This window comes from Dipodomys spectabilis, unplaced genomic scaffold (assembly GCF_019054845.1).
Source record: "Dipodomys spectabilis isolate Male_0828 unplaced genomic scaffold, ASM1905484v1 ptg000394l, whole genome shotgun sequence".
In the NCBI taxonomy this organism is placed as follows: domain Eukaryota; kingdom Metazoa; phylum Chordata; class Mammalia; order Rodentia; family Heteromyidae; genus Dipodomys; species Dipodomys spectabilis.
The window spans coordinates 624,004-645,650 of record NW_024871071.1 but is presented as its reverse complement, the minus strand read 5'-3'; the positions used below and the strand labels follow the sequence as shown (position 1 = coordinate 645,650).

Sequence of the window (21,647 nt, the reverse complement as noted above, 5' to 3'; positions counted from 1 at the left end):
TGTCATAAATTCCTATTGTATTAGTGGACTGACTTAACAGAATAGACATCTTTTAAATTTCTAATAGTTCTGAAAACACTAGATGTAGTTCTCAAACAACATGGCAAAAGCATAAGAGGGAACGGGTTTGAAAGACAAAATAATCTTACCAAAGTCTGCAAAAGCTGACTGTCCAACTAACATCAAATTTTTAGGTGTCTCAACGGTATTACAATGAGAGAAGTTTCCATCCTGTTGAAATCAAAAGAACTTTGAATTAAAACTCGTAACACACTCATTTGTCAAGTGTAAAAAGCATTTTAACGGAAGCAGAGAAATAAATAATTTAAGTCTTTTATTGTATTAACATCACTCCGGTCTCTTACTGACTTTTTAAAAATTATGAAACAAAAGTAACCAGTGAGTTTTGTAGAAAATATGAATTTAGAGTGCCAGTTCTAGGACTTGGGAGTCGTCATTGAGCTTTTCTGTTCAAGGCTAGTACTTTACCATTTGAGCCACAGCTCCACTTCCAGCTCTTCCAGCTTTTTTGGTACTTAATTGGAGATAATGGACTTTCTTATGGGCTTTCCTGCCCAGCCTGGCTTCAAACCATGATCCTTAGATCTCAGCCTCCTGAGCAGCTAGGAATACAGGCATGAGCCATCAGTACCTGGCTAATTTAGAGTGCTTTGCTTTCTGTCAATTCTTGTATAAGACCTTTTCCCAGATCATCGTCATAATTTCAGACATAATTATCATATTCTCATGTCAAGTACTATAGAAAGTCTTGAAAATATAAAGAATTATACTTAGTAATTTTAGATACTAAATAAGAAAAATAAAAGACTGAACTCAGAACTTTGATGTAAAAAATTGCTATTGACTTTGATGCCTATATGCCTTATAAGGTATCCATGCACTTTAAAGGTTCCTCTTTGTTCCTCCTCTAAGGATACTACGAATTTTCAAGTCATTCCTTAAGGAAATTACTCTTGATGTTCTCAGAGAAAGGCACTGCTACAATGAAAGCACAAAAACTGTGCTTGGAAACCAGAAGAGAGTGAGTGAGATTGGTCTTGTGACAGGCAATTTTCTAACCATTTTACACTTCATTATCCACAGACAGAAATGTTTGTCCTACTATTATTAAACTAGCTGGTGTGCTTTTCAAATACTTTTTCTATATATATCTTATTTGTACAAATGTATTAAACTTTAGACTTCATTCTTCCCCACTATTTACCAGAAGATGAAATTGCACTGGATGTGTTAAAGTTGCCACTTCTGACTGTAGTGTTAAAAGTGCTATTTTGTTTTAAAAGATTATTGTATACTGAGTAGATATGATTTTTTGAAAAACTTGAAATAACTCTTTGAATAGAACACATTAGTTTTATCATGTGATTATAAGGCTGGTACTCTGACAAAAGTGCCTTAATCAACCCAGTGAAAGTGTGAACTTTGGTTAGCATGTCTAGAAAAATCTCTATAGATGTAACATCATGATTTATCTCCATCCAGAAACAATGATACTTTCCAGCTAACAGTCTCCCACATGTTAAAAGCCACATTCCCTAGAATGTTTACAACTATGAAAAGGTTTGAACTATTTTTGGGAAGTATGAAGCTTAGAAGGGGAGAGAGTTACACATGGAGCAAGACTGAGTGGAACATATTATAAATGTGTAGAAATATAATAATGAAAACCCCCTGTTTATAACTAAGGTAAGCTAATAAAATATAACAAAATAAGCATCACATTCGCAGTGAGTATCAATAGAAGAGAATATATTCTTGGCAAAGTGGCTATGTGTGGAACTCATTATATAGAGGCCATAGCTGGGGAAAAGATGTTTCATTTAAACAATTTTCCTATTGCCATTACTTGTTACAAACTACATAAGTTCTATCCAGGTTAATGTTATTTATATATTTTTTATTTGATGACAATGATCTAATAACATTTTTCATCAATGTCTTTCCTCTTATTATATACCATTTTTTCCCAGTCCTGGGGCTTGAACTCAGGGCCTGGCTTTTTCTATTTATGTGGTACTGAGGAATCGAACCTGGGGCTTCATGCATGCTAGGCAAGCACTCTACCGCTGAGCCACATTCCAAGCCCTATATACCATGTTTTAAAGTGGGACAAAAATATACTTTTAAAACATGAAGCTATTTAGTTAACTTAGGAAGATGACAAATAAGACATCAATATATACTGAATATATACAGTCAGTACTAAATTTACGTTTAAATGATATGGAGTCTTCTTGTTTTCCTTACAAGTTGTATCACTTTAGGGCTGCTTAATAATTTGAGTTTCATTTTGGCTCTTCTCTGTCAGATCAGGATACACGTGCTATTTAAAAATAGGTTTAGCGAGGTACTGGTGGCTCATATCTATAATCCTACTTATTTAGTAGGCTGAGATCTGAGGATCACAGTTCAAACTCAGCCTGGGCCTAAAAGTCTGAAATACGCCATTTCCAATTAAATTAAATAGCAAAATGTCAGGCTGGAGGTGTGCCCAAAGTGGTAGAGTAATAGCAATGGGTGGTAAAAGCTGAGCTAGAACCTCAGGCTCTGAATTCATGCCTTGATACCAGAAAAACAAAATCAGTCTCATGTAGGATTCTAACTATAGTCAAATAGAGTGACAGATAAAGGAGTGCTTTTCAAGATGCATTGTTAAATTTTTTTACAGAGGCAGTTCTGTACTTATGATGTGTCAATTATTTTGTCATGGACTTATAGTCCATAGTCTCAATGGCCTTTACTACTTTCCTGCAGTCCAGGAAACTGGGCCATCTTTGAGGCCTGAAGTTAGTTCTTTAAGATCAGTTGACTTATCTCTAAAATGTATTTGTTTTTCTCTCTGTGTGTATTCTAGATGTAAAGTCATGATTTATCTCTATCCCCAAACAATGATACTTCCAATGTAACAGTCTCCTAAATGTAAAGAACCACATTCACTAGATTGCAAGTATAAAAACTGTTGAAACTGTCTTGGGAAGTGGGAAAGGTTGGAAGGAGAGAAGGGAGAGTGTGTAGGTTCATGAGATAATAAAAATAAAGTGCCTAACATACAATATACATTTAGTTAATATTCAGTGTTATTAATAGGAATACTATACATAATAGTAATTACAACTACCACTACTGAATTACAACTACCATCACTGCTGAGGAAAGAGACTTTTTGCCATAGTGTTATGTTGTATCAAGTAGCTTTCTTGTCAATGTACTAGCCTGATTTTTTTATTTTCCATATTGGAAGTTGAAACCAGGGCCTCTAACAAGAGCTTTACCACATGAGCTAAAGCCCTAGCCTTTTGATTTAGTTTGTTTTTGACATGGGAATTACCCGAACCTGTTGAGTACCTGGAATAAGAGGTGTACATCACAATATTCAGCTGAGTATTTTAAACTTTAATGCTAAAACTACCCTATTCATTATGTTAAAAAATCATCCAGAAGCAGTATGTGATGATTATTGTGCATCTTCTCATAGGCTCATGTAAAGTAGTGAATTTCAATTAATTTTACCCCCTAAAGGGCATTTGGCAAAACCTAAAGACATTTTTGATTGTCACAAGTGAGTGGGGGACAGAGATATTACTATACAATCAACAACACTCAGGACAGCTCTCTACTACAAAATGTCAGGGTTGACAATTCTGAGACTGTCCAAAAATCTTGCTTTGTGTCTTCTGGGTTTTCTTTCAAAGATAGTTCTTAGTGAATTCCAGTTCTACATTTCTAACTACTTCCTTGACATATTGATAAAGTAATTTTTCCTGCTCCAAATTAGATACTTCTTTTTAATCTCTCTCTCTGTGTGTGTGTGTGTGTGTGTGTGTGTGTGTGTGTGTGTGTGTGTGTGCACGTGCCCCAATACCAGGGCTTGAACTCTGTCAAATTTTCATCCAATTTTTTCTTTTCTTTTCTTCTCTTTCTTTCTTCTCTACTCTTTTTTTCTTCTCTCTTCTTTCTCTTTCTTCTTTTTCTTCCTTCCTTCCTTCCTTTCCTCCCTCCCTCCCTCCCCCCTTCTCTTTTTTTTAAATCTTAAATTTTAGTCGATTGTGGGGCGTGAACTCTGGGTCTGGGTGCTGTCCCTCAGCTCTTCAGCTCAAGGCTAGGGCTCTACCACTTGAGCCACAGCACCACTTCCTGTTTTCTGGTGGTTAATTGGAGATAAGAGTCTCACAGACTTTGCTGCCTGGGCTGGCTTTGAACTGAGATTCTCAGATCTCAGCCTCCTGAGTAGCTAGGATTACAGGCATGAGCCACTAGTGCCCAGCTCTCATCAACTTTCTTGTACACAGTTGCTGCTCTACCACTTGAGATGCCACACCAATGTGGCATTCTGCTGTTGAATTAGAGATGGAGCCTCATAGGCTTTTCTGGTTGGGCTGGCTTTGAACTGCATTTCTCAGAATTCAGTCTCCTTAGAAGTCAGAATAACAGGAGTGATCCCAAGCACCTGTCTTCTTTTATCTTTGCAATTTCTGCTATAGGTCACAAGTTACCACTGTGTTATTAATGGTCATCCTTTCTCATAGCTACTGTTCCAGGCATACTATTCTTTAAATCATGCATCTCTTTCCAATATAACTGTGCATTCCACTTCCATTATCTTATCGCCTGTAATTTTCCATGCTAATATATCTGATGTGGAACAGCAAGGTTAACTGCAATAATGAAACTTCTATTCATCTCACTCTCTCAGTTCTAAATCAAGAACAGCTTCTCAACAGTTTTAGAAAATCAAATTAGTTAGCTTAGAAGTCAAAGGCCTTTCATTATTTTGTCTAAACAAATTTTTCTAATCTTAACTTCCAAGGTCCCTTTCTTGTTCTGGCCCAAACCAGCGATCTTCTTCTCTTTGAAAATATCTTGTGTTAATTGTAGAATTTTTCTATTGTAATGGTACTGGGTTTGAATTTAGGGTCTCAAACTGCTAAGTCTACTGCTAAGTCAAACATTCAGTCCATTCTGTGTATTTCTTGCCTGCCTTGTTCTCTATCTTTCTCATTTTCTAACACTAAAATTTGACTTATTTGTACTATTCATACAAATAGCACATCTTTTTTTGAAGCCTTCACTGATACATCTAGGTAGATCAAGGAGAAGCAAATGGTCTTTGACTCCTTGATTATACCAGTGAATTATGTATACACATATCTCAGACTGCCTCCGTCCTACCCTTCTACATCTTCCAGACACTATTATAGAACAGAACATGTAAATGATTTCTTATAGCCTCTACATTTCAAACATAGTTTTATAACAGTTTTATAAGTTTTCAATTTTTTTCTGGTCAACTAGTATGATACTATAAAGTGTATGACAAATCTTTCTTCGAATATAGTCATCTACTTTACAAATACTATATTTTATATGAATTCATTAATTAAAAAAAAGTGATACAAAGGTTTAAACTCAGGGCCTGACATTGAGTAGGTAGGTGTGCTACCACTTGGTCCACATACCCAGCCCTTTTTCCTTTAATTCTTTTTCAGATTGGGCCTTCTTGTTTTGGATCAGCGTAAGCATCAGTCAGTGATCTTCCTGTATAGCTCGGGCCATAGGTATATACTACCATACCTGGCTTATTGACTGAGACAGGGTCTTGCTAACTTCTTTCCCCAGGCTAGCTTAAACCTCGCCTCTGGATCTTCACCTCCTCAGTAGCTGGGATTGATTAAAGGCATGAGCCCCTACTTTCAGACCTTCAACTAGCTAATTTTGAATCTATATTCTCTATAAGATACATTACTAATTTATTTCTTTTGAATCTGGGTATTGACTCTTTGGTCAAACTTTTGTTAAACTCCTTTCAGACCCATTCAGTCCAAACATGGGCTTCCATATCCATCCTCATAGAGTTTGATTTTAGGAAGAATGCTACTAAGTCAGTTAGAATCCTCCACAGATTACATAATCATGATGGTCTGCCTTCAACTAGAAGGCAGAGCTTAGGAAGTATGTTACTCTCTTAATAATTTCTGATCTACTGACCCTCCATGCTCCTTGGCTATACATAGTGTCATTTTTTATTTTGTATGTATAGTTAAGCCCAATTACTTTCATGCTGCAAGGTTCTATTAGAAGTAGTTCTTTGAAATAAAATCTGCCCTATCATCTTTAACAAGTTCCTGAGTAATTTTTCTTTAATTCATTGATCTTGCCTCTTTAATATGAAACAACTTTTAGTCCTTATTATCCAATAGCCAATTTGTTAATTTTCTTTAAAGAAAACAGCATCAAAGATAAAAAGATCCTAATAAAATCTACATGAAGATTGTTTTTCCTATTGAGTTACTTTACTTGATCACCTTTAAAGCCAAAGATAGAGGATGCCATTTACTTAAAAGTGTCCATAATTTTATATACACCTTCTACTTGCTTTATTGAGGCTCTTTCCCACTATGTACAAATTAATTAGATATATTTTGCACAAGATTCAGATGAGGTAGGAATGAAAGCTAACTGCAAAAAAGTATCCCTTAACAGTGAAATTTGCAATATATAACAATCATAAAAAATATGATTAGAAACATTTATAATTTTAAGTGTTGTTGGTTACAATGTCTTTCTTTTCTTCTTTTAAACATTGCCATTCCTAAAAATAATAAAGTGGTGTAGCTTACAAGCACTTAGATGCTCTGGTATCTAAATAGGGCTGCTCAGTTCTCCAGTTTTGGTGTGTGAGTCCCATCTAACACCATTGTCTGTTAAGACAATGGCAACAATGATTTGTCTCCCAAGTCTTAGAATTTTACATTAGTTAGAACTCATCGTTTTTATTAGCATTTTCATGAAACATGTAAGAGGCTAAATGAGTTTTATTTGGATTGAGTAATAGATAATTGGGAGTAATTGGGTATGAAATCAAGAGATTTAGAACTTAAATTTGTGTCTACTATATTCCAGGTACTTTACACATTTGGTTTCATTTCACCTTTACCAATGTTCTAGAAAGCAGACTCTTATATCCATTCTCCATATGTGGAAAGTGAGGTTTCATACTTGAGTAACATGAGGCAAGTGTTCTGAGTAGGCCCATTTTATTGCCTTCTAGTCCTATCAAATATTATGCATCCTGAAAATTTCGAATGAGTTAACCTTATTATTTTTCATAGAATATATCACTTTAAAGATAACAAATCATGAAAGTAATTGTTTGATTAACAATTACAAAAAGAAAACCCATTGGGAACGATGTCTTAATCCTAGTCACTTGTAATTTAGTATCTGTTGTTTCTATTATTCTTTTCATAAGCTGAAGGCAGGGAATAAAAATTAGCTTTTTAAAAAGTGTTTTCTTAACAAAAGAGGGGGTAACAATAGGAAACAATAGGAAATGTACTCATTACCTTACTCATGTAAACTGTAACCCCTCTGTATAATATTTTCACAATGAAAAATATATACAAAAAAAGAAAATTACAACCTCAAAAAAAAGGTGTTTTCTTCATAAAGCACTATAGTTACAAATTAAATGACAGTAACCTTTCTCAACAGCTAAGAGCCTAGTCAACATGCATATTAAGACAGGCTAGGTCAGGACCCATGCCTGGAAACCGGCAGAGGAATGGCTGATAGCTGAATGGTTCCTCAGCATCCCATTGTTCAGCAGTTTGAATACAACAACACAACCAAAAGCTCTTAAAGAGTTTCTATTTATTATGGAAACCAATGGACCCAAATGATTATTTTAATTGCATTTTCTAAATTGTGTGCCTTTACTGAAAGCCATCTTTTAAAAATGTTCCAAAGAAAAGATTTCTTACCAAATTTTCACATATCTCAAACTGGAAAGTATTAGAGTCAGACAATGTTGTGAGGAATAAATCTAGAAGGAAAAGAATGGAAATGTAAATTTTTGTAGTTATATTGACGTATATATCTTTAAAAGAATGGAGAATTGCAATGCCTGAAATAATTATTAGTAGAAGTCTACCTAAATATATTTTGAATTATATTTTAACAAGTTTGATTATATATACGTATTTATATATTTATTTACTGGTCAGTCATGAAACTTGAATTCAGGTACTCCTGAACTTTTCTGCTCAAGACTAGTGCTCCACTACTTTGAGCCACAGCTTCACTTCTAATCCTATTTTTATCTTTTTTTTTTTTTTTTAAAGCCAATGAAACTACTCAGGAGGCTGAGATTTGAGGAAGCCAGACTAGGCAGGAAACTCTCTGAAACTCTTATCTTCAATTAACCATCAAAGAGTTGAACTGGAGCTGTGGAAGAAGAAATGGAGCACTAATCTTGAGCAAAAACCTCAGGGACAATGCTCAGGTTTTCAATCCCAAAACAGGCACATGCACACAAGTACAAACACATACAAACACATTCAAACACACACACACACACACACACTTTGAACGGGTACTACCAGATATGCTCTTTGGATACATTTTCCCTTAATTTCACTAATACAACTTCATTGTGTGTGTGTGTGTGTGTGTGTGTGTGTGTGTGTGTGTGTGATACTAGCACTTGAACTAAGGCACTCATACTTAGTTTTTTTTTTTTGTTTGTTTTTTGGGGTCTGGTCTTGGGGCCTGAACTCTGGGCCTGGACACTGTCCCTCAGCTCTTCAGCTCAAGGCTAGCACTCTACCACTTGAGCCACAGCGCCACTTCCAGCTTTTTTTTCTTTTTGCTTATGTGGTGCTGAGGAATCGAACCCAGGGCCTCATGCATGCAAGGCAAGCACTCTACCACTGAGCCACCTTCCCAGCCCATGCACTCATACTTGGTAGGCAGGCATTATGCCAGTTATGCCATGTCCTTAGTCTGTTTTACTTTAGGAATTTTGCAGACTTCACATTTTTTTCCCTGAACTGGTATGGGCAATAATCTTCCTACTTATGCATTTTTTTACACCTGAGATGAGAGGTTTGTGCACCACATCCAGACTTTTTGTTAAGATGGAGTTCTCGCTCAGTTTTTGCCTTGGCTGGCTTCAAACCACAGTCATCCTAATCTCTACTTCAATTATTATATATATATAAGCCACTCAAAAAAATTCTTTGTTTTCAAGAACAATTACAGCATTTTTTTCTTTTGTTCTTGTTTCTTGTTTTGGTGGTGTTAAGGATGGAAAAAAGGGTCTTCAACACATCAAATAAGCACTGTACCAATGAGATACACCCCAAGCAATACCTTTCATAACTTTCATACCTTAAATCTTTTTTGTTCCAATGTGCAAGGTGATATGATATTCTGATAACACTTACATTTTGTATTCCACTTTTCCTAGGCAGTTGTTAGCATAGATTTTTTTGAAGTGAACAATAAGCCATTTTTCAAATTTTGAGTAACAGAATTGCTTTCATAAATTCAAGCAAAAAATTTAATATAATTTCTTAGCAAAATAATACTCCAACTACTTTGTAATAAAAAGGTGTCCAGCTGTATGGACATCTATTGTAATTGTATAATTTAGTATGTTTTCAAAATGGCAGTGAGTAAAAAGGTTTAAAACTTGGGAGATAACTCATTGGAATATGAAAGTAACATTCTTTTATGCTTTAACAAGGTGATTATTCAGTGATATGGAGATCATGACTATTTTAAAGAAAAGTCCATTCATATGCATAGAAAATTATTACCATTCACATTTTAATGTTTTGTGTAAAATTCATATGAACTTATGAAGCTAATGTATGTAATTATAATAATGAAGATTTTCACAGAATCCTCAGAAAGTTAAATATTTTATTCTCTTTTATAATTAGATGAACTCAAAACATCTTATTCCAGGAAGGATCATTCGTATGTAAGTTCATGTGTCAAATACTTCTGCATTTACTTTCACCTCACTGCAGATGCTTTGCCTCTGGATACATAGGTATCTACATTTTCTTAGGTTTGAAATAAAGACCTTGAATTCCTTACTACCATCTGATTTACACCTCCTTCTTTTTGCTTTCATTATCTTTTGAATATGTTTTCACATTTTGCTCCAAACAGTTGGGGACTGTGATCTTCTTACTTAATCGCCTTGTATAGCTTGATTACTGGTGTATGCCATTCCACCAAGGATTTTATTGATTAAAATGAGGTCTTTTGAGATTTTTGCCTGGGTTGGTTTTAACATTGATCCTCCCTATCTCTCCTGTAACTAGGATTGTAGGTACAAGCTACATACCCAGCATTCCTTATCAAATTTTGAAAATCAGTTTTAATATCCACTGATATTTCTTGGATGAACTAATCAGAAAGGTTGTTTATTGGTTGAGTTAGAATCTTATAGGCTGGAATCAAACCACAATCTTCTGTATCATAGCTTACTGTGTAGCTAGGATTAAAGACATGAGCAATCAAAGCTAGCTCAGAGTCATAGTATTTTATGTGGGTATTTATTTTCAGTCACCTGGGAAAATCTCAAAAATGCCCAAGTTCTGGGTGACCATATTAATGTCATCAACCTCTTCTAATCTTCCATATTGCCTTTGGGATGACTAAAAACCAAAATACAAATTTGATCTTATTCTTTTCCTTGAGACTATACAGCTAACTCTCATCTACCATGTTATCTGCCTTTCCTGTCATACCTATTACTCTCACATAAGAAGGATAAACTCCAGGCAAAGAAAAATTGTCTCTAGATTTTATAATACTCTTTCCCATGTTATTTGTCCCAATACCTGCCATTCCTTCTCTCTCTCTGTACTGTCATTCTACTGTAGAGCAAGGTATGAATTAGTTCTTTTGGTTCAGATATCTCTTTTTTTTTCATATCTTTCTTCTTCGTGAGCATAGCTTTCTCCTGTTAGTATACTACTGTGACCTCCATCCTGGTGATGGTTATTATATGATGATATTCTAGTTTCACATGTCTTTTCAGAGCTTGTTGAGGGTAGGAGTCTTGGCTCAGTTAACTTTCACATCATTGTGATTATATGTGCTTGAAAAGTGTATGTGTTCCCATAATTACTTAAAAAATAAGGGACACCATATTACATGCATTTTGTGGATCATATGAGGTTGCTTGAACTTTTTAAAAATGGTTTATCTACTACATCTTTAAATGGAAAAATCTTGAGAAAAAGGAGTAAGTTGTAGAGAAAAATTTCTGACTAAAAATAAGTTTGACTCATTACAGTGACTACCCTAACATAGCTATTTGAAAGCTGTTAAATTCGTGAACTATCTGAAAATGTATATAATCAGTGTAAGAAAGTGATTAGGCATTAATAAACACAAGAGAATTCTACAAATGACCAAGAAAAGAATGCCAATTCAACTTCTGAGCCATTTAAAATTCAGTCATGTTTTTACATAATAGCTCACACAGGTTATAATTGTACAAATGGGATACATACAACTTCTGAACTCTTAAACAGTTTAAGTTTAAATGAAGTGGTATATTCCAATAAGGAGCCAAAGTCTCAGTGTCCTGCCTGTAAGGCAGCTGGTTGCATGATTTAGAATTATTCTGTCACCAAGATGGGTACACAGGGATAGTTAGAAGGAGCAGTGAGTAACTAGCAATCTGCTTTCATTCTTAAAACAAAAATTCAATTTTTTTCAATCGGTGTTGCATTAGCTTCAATAAATTATGAGCTTCTTCTGTCATGCATACTTAGAAAATTTAGGAACCAGAACACAAAAGGCCATTTTCATAGTTTCACTAACCATTCATGAATCCTATGAAGAACAGTAAAACTAGATGAAGGATTGGAAATACTTTGTAGATTAAAAAAAAATCATCATTGTATTATTCAATTAGGTAAGAGGGTTATAGGAAAAGAAATGAAGCTGGGTAATGGTGACTCATGCCTATAACTTTAGCTACTCAGGAGGCTGATATCTGAGGATTACAGTTCAAAGCCAGCCTGGGCAGGAAAAGTCCATGAGACTCTTATTTTCTATTAATCACAGAAAAGGTTGGAAGTGGTGCTACTGTTCAACTGGTAGAGTGCTAGCTTTGAGCAAAAGGAGCTTAGGGACAGTGCTCAAGCCCAGAGTTCAAGGCCCAGGACAGGAAAAGAAAAGAAAAGAAAGGGGCTGGGAAGGTGGCTCAGTGGTAGAGCACTTGCCTTGCATGCTCGAGGCCCTGGGTTCGATTCCTCAGCACCACATAAGCAAAAAGAGAAAAGCCGGAAGTGGCGCTGTGGCTCAAGTGGTAGAGCGCTAGCCTTGAGCTGAAGAGCTGAGGGACAGCGCCCAGGCCCAGAGTACAGGCCCCACGACCGAACCAAAAAAAAAAAAAGAAAAAAGAAAAACAATTGATTCATTACATGCATATAAAGAGATTATTATTAGTAATTCACTATGAAGAACCATGCTTCAGAGTTGGAATGAGAATGAAATAATCACTAGAAAAAAACTTAATCTACAAAGCCAAAACTTTCTCATGCTCTCACATAGCAAAGAGTAACTCATACAATAACGTTTAGTATGTTTAATAAAATAAAAACAAGAAAGTAGAGCTGTGGCTCAAAGTGGCAAAGTGCTAGCCTTGATCAAAAGAGCTCAGAAAGAGTATGCAGGTCCTTGGTTCAAGGCCTACAACTGACAAAAAAACAAACAAACAAAACAAAAAGCCAACCAAAAAAACCCACCAAAACCACCCTCACAACTAACAGATGCTGTGACATCACCCACAAGAATGAATGATTTCTGTAATGTTTTCAGGGTGCTTTTACTTGGAGGTCTTTGATCCATTTGGAGTTGATTCTGATGCAGGGTGATATATAAGGATCTAGGTTTAGTTTTCTACAGGTGTTTAACCAATTTTGCCAGTACCATTTACTGAAGACTTTCTTCCATTCTATTTTTTTGGGTCCCTTATCAAAGATTAGGTGGCTTTATTTCTGGATCTTTGGTTCTATTCCATTGGTCTTCAGGTCTATAGTTCTGACAGTACCAAGCTGTTTTGATTACTATGGCTTTGTAGTAGAGTTTGAAGTCTGATGTTATTATTCTTCCAGAACTGTTCTTTCTGCTAAGGATTGTTTTTTGCTATTCAGGGTCTTTTATTGTTCTATATGAATTTTTGTGCTGCTTCTTCTATTTCCTTGAAGAATGAGGTTGGGATATTGATGGGTATTGCACTGAATTTGTAGATAGCCTTTGCCAGTATTGCCACTTTCACAATGTTAATCCTCCCAATCCAGGAAGGAGCATGGGAGGTTTTTCTACTTCCTTAGTTCTGCTTTAAGTTCCTTTTTCAGATTTTTAAAGTATTCATCATAGAGCTCTTTCACTTCTTTAGTTACCTCCTATGTATTTTATTTTTTGTGGGGCTATTACAAAAGGAGTTGCTTTCCTAATTTCAGCTGCGCTCTTCTCATTAGTGGCATACAGGAAAGCCACTGGTTTTTGAGGATTAGCTTTATACCCTGTTACTTTGCCAAAGTTTCAAATCAGCTTGAATAACTTGGGAATGGAGTCCATAGGATACTTTAAATACAAGGTCATGTCATCTGCAAAGAGGCTGAGTTTTACTTCATCTTTCCCTGTTTGGATCCCTTTATGTCTGCATCTTGTCTTATTGCCCTAGCTAGGCCTTCTAATACTAGGTAGAAGAGGAATGGGGAGAGTGGACAGCCTTGTCTGATTCTTAAATTTAGAGGAAATGGCTTTAGCTTTTCACCATTAAGTATAATGCTGGCTATAGGTTTAGGGGTCCTGGGCACAGGCCAAAATTTCCTTAATAAAATCCAAAACACAACAAATCAAAGAAAGGTTGGACAAATAGAATTTCATGAAACTTCAGAGCTTCTGCATGGCAAAGGACATAACTAGCAAGAGCAAGAGAAAGCCCACAGACTGGGAGAAAATCTTTACTAGCTATACAACAGATAAGGGCCTCATATCTTAAATATACTTGGAACTCAAAAAATTAAATCCCCAACAACAAATCCTCAAAGAAACAACTCCCCTATCAACAAGTACACTGAAGACTTAAAGAGAGTTCTCTGAAGAGGAAAGAAGAATGGCCAATAGACACATGAAGAAATGCTCAACTTCTCTAGCCATAAAAGAAATGCAAATCAAAACAACATTGAGATTCTACCTCACCCTGGTAAGAATGGCTGTAATCAAGAAATCTAATGACAGATACTGGAGGGGATGTGGCCAAAAGGGAACCTTACTGCATTGTTGGTGGGAGTATAAACTCGTCCAACCACTCTGGAAATCAGTATGGAGGTTCCTCAAAAGATTACACATAGAACTCCCCTATAACCCAGCAATCCCACTTCTGGGCATTTACCCAAATGAGGCCATACTAAAGCTACCAGCACAACTATGTTTATTGCAGCAATATTCACCATAGCTAAGATATGGAACCAACCTAGATGCCCCTCAGTAGATGAATGGATCAAGAAAATGTCACACACACACACACACACACACACACACACACACACACACACACGAATTCTATGCTTCCATCAGAAAGAATGACAACAGCCCATTTGTTAGGAAATGGAGCGACTTAAAAAAAAATCAAAGTGAAGTAACTCAGTCCCAAAGAAATTTAGGTCCCATGGTTTCTCTTATTTGCAATAATTAATATACATATAGGATAATCTTTTCAGAGGAGCTGAAAAGCTCAAAAGCCATGTATATATGACCATATAAGATGATGCTAAGTGAAATGAACCCCAAGATATGGACACCAGAAGTCTGTCTTTATTATTATTGTTTTAAATGTACCATGTAATTTTATTTTTTGTTGTTTCCTTTGTATGTTCTTTCCCCTATGGTATATCCTGTTGTCACTGTATCTGACTTTAGTACCCTGTATCTTGCATATACATATGTCTAATCTGGGGAGGGGAAGGGGAATAACAAAACACTGAAACAAGGACACAGGATGACCCACTGCAAAAGGATAACCACAGGACAATATATTGGATGAACTCAAGCTGGGGGCGGGGAGGGATGGAGGGGAGAAGTGTGGTAGGTAGGTGAGGAAAGGGATAGTGGGACAACAATAATGAAGGAAAGGAGTATCAATGATCAACAAGTAATGTAATCATTGCCTTACTCATGTAACTGTAACCCCTCTGCACAGCATCTTTACAATAAAATAAAAAAAAACCTAAAAAAAAGAATGAATGATTTATTTGCTAAGTTGATGGAAATACTGCCCATAAACAGAATTAAGTAGTCAGTTGTCTTTGGAAGACTTTTGGACAGACAACACCCAATAAGTTAACAACTCAGAGGTATAATACAGGATGGATCCACACATGACATTCAGGACAGTTCTGCATTGCAATTCCACTTTCATAGCATAGGTGAAGTTTTTACTGACATTGAACCAAAGCCCAACTCTGCTTCCTTCCCTTCCCTAAAATGAAACTTCCTACATATTAATCTAAATCTCACCATCTTGTTCCCCAAGGAACAAATCAGAATTCAGACACTAAGATGAGATTTTGGAATTGCATAACTGAACATGTGAACAGTTAATGTAACTACACTATCTCTTACAGTGCTGTCTCAGGATAATATTTTGGTGGAAGACAATATACTAATGTGTGTGTGTGTGTGTGTGTGTGTGTGTGTGTGTGTGTGTGTGTGTATGTGTGTGTGATATTTCTAGTTTTTAAAGAACTATGGGCTAAGCGTTAAGCAGTAGATTATTAGTAGTAATTCAGTAAGCTGTAGATCAGATGGCTATTGCTATGTTAATTTGATAAAATGTAGGAAAATCATAAAGGCTAATCATGGTTTATCATAAATTAAAAAGCTAAGTGTGGATGACTCCAATATAGCAAAACACAGGTGCTCAGTAGTTTTTTATGAAAAACCCAAACAATAAATGGGAGCTGAATTTCAAAGTTGAGAAGCTAGGGAAGGGCACTGGTTGTTAGCAAGGAAGACACTAAAAATACAGGTTAAGACTCACAGACTTGATGGCAGCAAACAAAGAGGTCACTGTCAACAGTGACCTTGGCTCCCTGGCTGGGAGGAACATTGTTCCTAACATTGTTAGAGGAACAGTAAATGGGAGAGTTCTAGTAGCTTTTGTTGTGGTCACCAGCAATGGCAACGACAAAAGAGATTTTACAATGGTCACAAGTTAGGAGCCCAGTTATGGAAACTGTGTGGGGTAGGTACAGTAGCTTTGCTTTGGTAAGAAACTTACATTGAGTTCTTCAACCCCTAGAGCCTAGATTCCTGTAGCATGAACAATCTTATTTATACCATCCTGGGGGAGAGAAAATCTTTGAATCCTAACATATTTTTACACTACTTGCATAAAAGACTACACCTCATGAGCCCAACTGGATTCATCAGTGCAACTCAATGCAGCATCCAATTCTATGCAAGGTCCTGCACTTAAGGGAGCAGACAGTAATTCAGCACAGTAGAAAGTATGTCCTGAGAAACTAAAGTATTGTTTTCTGGAATCTAGGGCTCATTCCCTGACAGCAAATCCAACCTGCTGTTGCTTTGCTCAAACAGACAGTGTGAGGGCAACTTCCCTGTGTTTCATACCCTACAAAGTTATTATGCTGGCCATTAGTGGTATTACTATCACTTGCAGTTCATGCCACTACTGGACCTGAGGGTAGAGCCTCCCATACTTGAAGGCTCCTGCCACTGATGCTGGCTGCCATCATAGTGTGCAATCAGGAAAACTGATATACTTCCCACTGGTCACTGCTCCCACTGGCCCTGATTCTACAGGATGCGTCTATCATGGCTCTTATGCCAGGAAGAACCCTGAATCACTAGAGGGTCCCACTATCAGAGATGTTTGCTTAGTGGGGTCTAAGGACATGTCTACTATGAACCACAATACTAGAAGTATTAACAGTTATTGCTAGAAGTTCCTACTACTAGTGGTGCTATCTATAGGTCATAGGGGCACATGCTCCACTTTCCATATAGTTGGTGTTACTACTCTCAAGAGTAATCATATAGTAGGTTTCCCATTGCACTGATGTATGTACCACATTAACCTAGGGCACTAACGTACCCATCCTATGTGGCTCTTTAAGAGGAACAGATTCGAGCTGGACACTAGTGGCTCATGCCTGTGATTGTAGCTACTGAGGAGGCTGAAATCTGAGGATTGTGGTTTAAAGCCAGCCAAGGTAGTAAAGTCCCTGTAAGTCTCTTATCTCCAATAAACTACTCAGAAAAAGCCAGAAGTGGTGTGGCACTGTGGCTCAAGTGGTAGAGAGCTAGCTTTGAGCACAAAGAGGCTCAGAGATAGTGCTCAGGTGCTGAGTTCAAGCCCCAAGACCAGCAAAAAACAAAAAACAAAGAGGGATAGACTCTTTGACAGGTATACTGACCAAAGCAGCCATTCTTTACAGTTAGAGAAGCTTTAGAGAGAGTACACTGTGGTACCCAAATGGAAACCAAGTTGATGGAGCCTAATTTGACAAGATACATTTTTCAGGAGAAAGCCTTCTACTGTAAAAATGATCATAAAATTGGTAAAAACAACTAACTCAACAGGTGGCCAAATATCAATGTGAGCAAATATCAATGCAGACAAATAAGAAGTATAAAAAGGCAGGGCACCATGATAATACCAAAGTGTCATAAATAAAACATTGACAAAACACCTGTTAAAGAATTTAAAATAATGATCCAACAGAAATATGATTTTACTAGAGAATATACACAAGCATTTCCACCAAATCAGGAAAAGCAGTCACAAAATGAATGAAAAATTCAGCAGAGGGAGAAGTAACAAAAAAGAAAAGCATTTGGGAATTGAAAAACTCAATAATTAAATAACAGTTGAGTGTCTCAAAAACAGACTGGATAGGGCAGAAGCAAAAAAAAACATATAAATGTGAAGCCATGATTTTGAAATCATGCAGTTAGGTGATGTCATCATAGTAATAAGTGTACATAGTAATAAGTGTACAATAGCTATTTCATTGGAGTGATTGAAGTAGAATACTGGAGTGTAGTAGAGATATAGCAGAGATGCTGCAGAGCTGGAGATATAACAATGGACTAATAAAGGGAATTAGGCATATAACATCTACTGTTCTATCTCTTGAGATCAATTCTGAACCAAGAGGCAGATTGTTAAGCTGGTAAAGACCTAGACCACTGGGATAACCATGGATACTATCAAGGTTGATTATAAGTGAACATATCATGTGGAAATTACACTATAGATGCCACCTGTAATTAAAGCAATATAGCAGATCCAACCAACACCTAGGAGACATTACCAAGAGAAAGTCTTTTATGATGACAGCCACTCGGTAAAATTGGCAGATGCACAAACATGGACAGAGATATGAGACTTAAAAACAAAAAAGTAACATGAATCCTTGAATGGAACTCAATAACTTCAAATAGATGACTAAAAAGGAGATTAATGCATTTCTCAACTAAGAATTCAAAGCAGAGAGGCAAGGAAGAATGGTAGATTAGAAGAATCTTCCATTTTCACTATGAATGAGAGAATATGAAGTCCAAAAGAGAGTAGATTCTGAAGGAAAAAAGAGAGGAAGAGAACCAGAAACCACCCTGACAAGGAGGCAGAAAAATACAAAGAAATAAAACCTGAACTAAGAAAAGCAGTAGAAGTTCTAAACTTGTCCCTGGATCCCTTAACTGTGGGAAGAGAAGTTAAAATGACAGTATAAACAGAAAATCCTGTTGGAAGACTAGATGCAGAATGAGCCCACATATCTTACAAGCCTTAATCCCAGTACAGTGATTTAGGGAGTCAGCGTCTACTTTGGTATGGGAGGATAGACTTGGTGGAGAAGATATTCTGTACTCCTTTACCTAAAAGAGCAACAGTAAGAATGCCATTTTGATACTGTACCTATTCCTGGGGAATGAGTTATGCTGAGGGCCTTATTAAAAGGGAAAACATGGCTCAAGTAATAATAGGAGAGCTTGCCATAACATATTTGAAGAGAGGGAAATATGTATAGAGAAGTTTAAACTTTAGGAAGTTACATTGTCACCTTAGGATACCTGGGAGTGCTGGGTGACTGAGCCTTGGGACTCCCTTTCCAAGTCATACAGCAGAGGCTCTTGTATGGTGGTTGCACTTGTTCTCCAAAGAAGAGGGTATCCATGCCTCAGAAAGCCCAGCAGAAGCAGCCTTAGAGGCAACTGTGATTCCCAAAGGCAGCTGATCCAGATACTAAGCACGGAAGAAGTCTTAGTACTTCCTGATGAGTCTAGTAACATAGGCACGGGTGTAGTAGCTGCTATGGCAAAGATGAACAACAGTAGGAACAGCTGCTTAAAATCTCTGTCAGAGGCACTATTAGAAATAGCTGAGACTCTGAAAACACAAGTGTGGCTATTGTCCAAGACTCCATCCTTCTGAATTAGGAGAGAAGTTTTATCACTTGAGGTCAATTTGAAGTCTGAAGTTAGGAAAATGCTCAAGTTCAGGGAATAACCCCTCACTACTGTGTGAGAGTGCTTTTCTATTGAGTGTGAAAACTAGAAGATCATGGTTCACAGCCAGTGTTGGCATATAAGTGTGCAAGAATCCATCTCTAACTAGAAAAATGTCAGACTGGAGGGGTGACTCCAGTGGTAGATATCTAGCTGTGAGCAAGAAATCTAAAAGTGCAAGAGCCTAAATTCAAGCCTCATGAAAAAGAAGATGAGACCCAACTATTTGTTGCTCACAAGAAATATCTCAAGAATGAAGGAAGCCTCAGAATACCACTACTATAGACCCAAAAGACTTAACAGATAACTTTTGAGTATTTAACACAAAGAAAAAGTAACTTCCCATACTCTATGAAACCATAATGGATTTAGAGTAGAACTTAAAGACAAAAATTACTGGAAGCTGGGTGCCAGTGGCTCACACCTGTAATCTTAGCTACTCAGGAGGCTGAGATCTGAGGATCATGGTTCAAAGCCAGCCCGGAAGGAAAGTCTGTGAAACTCTTATCTCCAATAAACCACCAGAAAACGTAGCACTGTAGCTCAAGTGGTAGAGTACTAGCCTTGAGCTGAAGAGCTGAGGGACAGCGCTCAGGCCCAGAGTTCAAGATCCATGACCAACAAAAAATAAAAAATAAAAAATAAATAAAAAATTACTGCAGAAAATATTCAGGCATGGGCAGATGTATTCTTCAAAAATTTGTGGGCCACTGAAGAAATAATGGGGTGAGGAGAACAAAAATAACCTATCAGAAACTAGAATATAGCAGTAACAAGAGAACAATTTTATAAATATGATTAATATGCCAACATTAAAAAAAAATCTCTGAGGGGGCTGTGGGTTTAGCCCAGTGGAAGGGCACCTGACCGGCGCGCGCAAGGCCCTCGGTTTGGACCTCAGCCCTGGGGGGGAAAAAAAATCTCAATAAAAATAAACAACAACAACAAAAAAAACGTCAGAAAGTTCTCAACTAGTTTAAACATGAACTCCAAACTTTTAGGAAAAAGAGAACAAGTCAAACCCAAAATTAGCAGATGGAAAGAAATAAGGAAGATCAGAGCAAAATATAACAAAATGCAGACCAAAAAGCCCTGCATAGAATCAGTGGAATAAAGTACTGTTTCTTTAAAAACTAAGCAATATTGATAAACCTGTACCTAATGTGACCAGAACAAGGAGGGAAGAGACTCAAATTTATGAAATCAGATATGAAATGGGGGGGAAAAATCACAAGTTCTAAAGAAATACAAGAGATCATGAGGACATGGTTTGAAAACATATACTCAAATAAGCTGCAGAAATCTTGAACACCTGGATGCCAGTGGCTCACGCCTATAATCCTAGCTACTCAGGAGGGTGAGATCTGAGGATTATGGTTTAAAGCCAGCCAGGGCAGGAAAGTATGTGACCCAATAAATTACTAAAATAGCTGGAAGTGGAGCTGTAGCTCAAGTGGTAGAGTACTAACTTTCAGCAAAAAAAGCTCAAGGACTGTGCCCAGGTCCTGAGTTTAAAATCCAGGAGCAGCAAAAAAATAAAAACAAAAATAAATATATGTAGATATATAGATCGATATAGATAAATAGACACAGATAATAATAAATAAAATACAAAAAAGAAATATAGAAGAAACTAATTTTTAGCTATACTTGATCCATGAAACTTTAATCAAGAGGCTACAAATCATTTAAATAAATCTTTAACAAACAAGACAAAGGAAGTAGTAATGGTTTCCCCCAAAGAAAGCCTGGGTCTGGAGGGAATCATGTATAGTTCTTTTAAAGAATTAGCACCAACATCCTCACAGTCTTCTATTGAATATAATGAAAACAATTGGTCCAGAACTCATTCAATAAAGCAAATATTAAACTCATTACAAAATTGGACAGTTACAGCAAAAATGAGAATTATAGATCAATCTCTTTGAGGAACAATGATGCAAAAAACCCCTCATAAAATTCTTGCAAACACACATACAACATGTTAAAAATTGGACAGCATGATCAAGTTGATTTCATCATAGGAATGTAAAGATGGCTCATCATAAGTAAATCAGTACATGTAAAATATCATACAAATTACAAATAGGTTCAAGAACAGAAATCATGATTATCTTAACAGAAAAAAAGCATTGGTCAAAATGCAATATGATTGTATTGATAAAAGCTCTGAAGGAATTAACAATAAGAGGAAGGTACCAAACAAAACTTAATAAAAACTACCTGTCATAAAGCCATAGACATCATCATATTTTAAATGGAGGAAAAACTGG

General features: G+C 36.5%; 1 protein-coding gene across 1 annotated transcript in view; it reads right to left on the bottom strand.

The window, feature by feature from the left end:
* Positions 1 to 21,647, bottom strand: part of Itfg1 (integrin alpha FG-GAP repeat containing 1) — a 205,113-nt gene that overhangs the window by 126,503 nt on the left and 56,963 nt on the right. Inside the window, exons 7-8 of the mRNA XM_042667371.1 lie at positions 7,782 to 7,843; positions 150 to 231 (exon numbers count right to left, since the gene is read on the bottom strand). Of these exons, the coding sequence (XP_042523305.1) occupies positions 150 to 231; positions 7,782 to 7,843 (144 nt within the window). The remainder of the gene's footprint in view (positions 1 to 149; positions 232 to 7,781; positions 7,844 to 21,647) is intronic.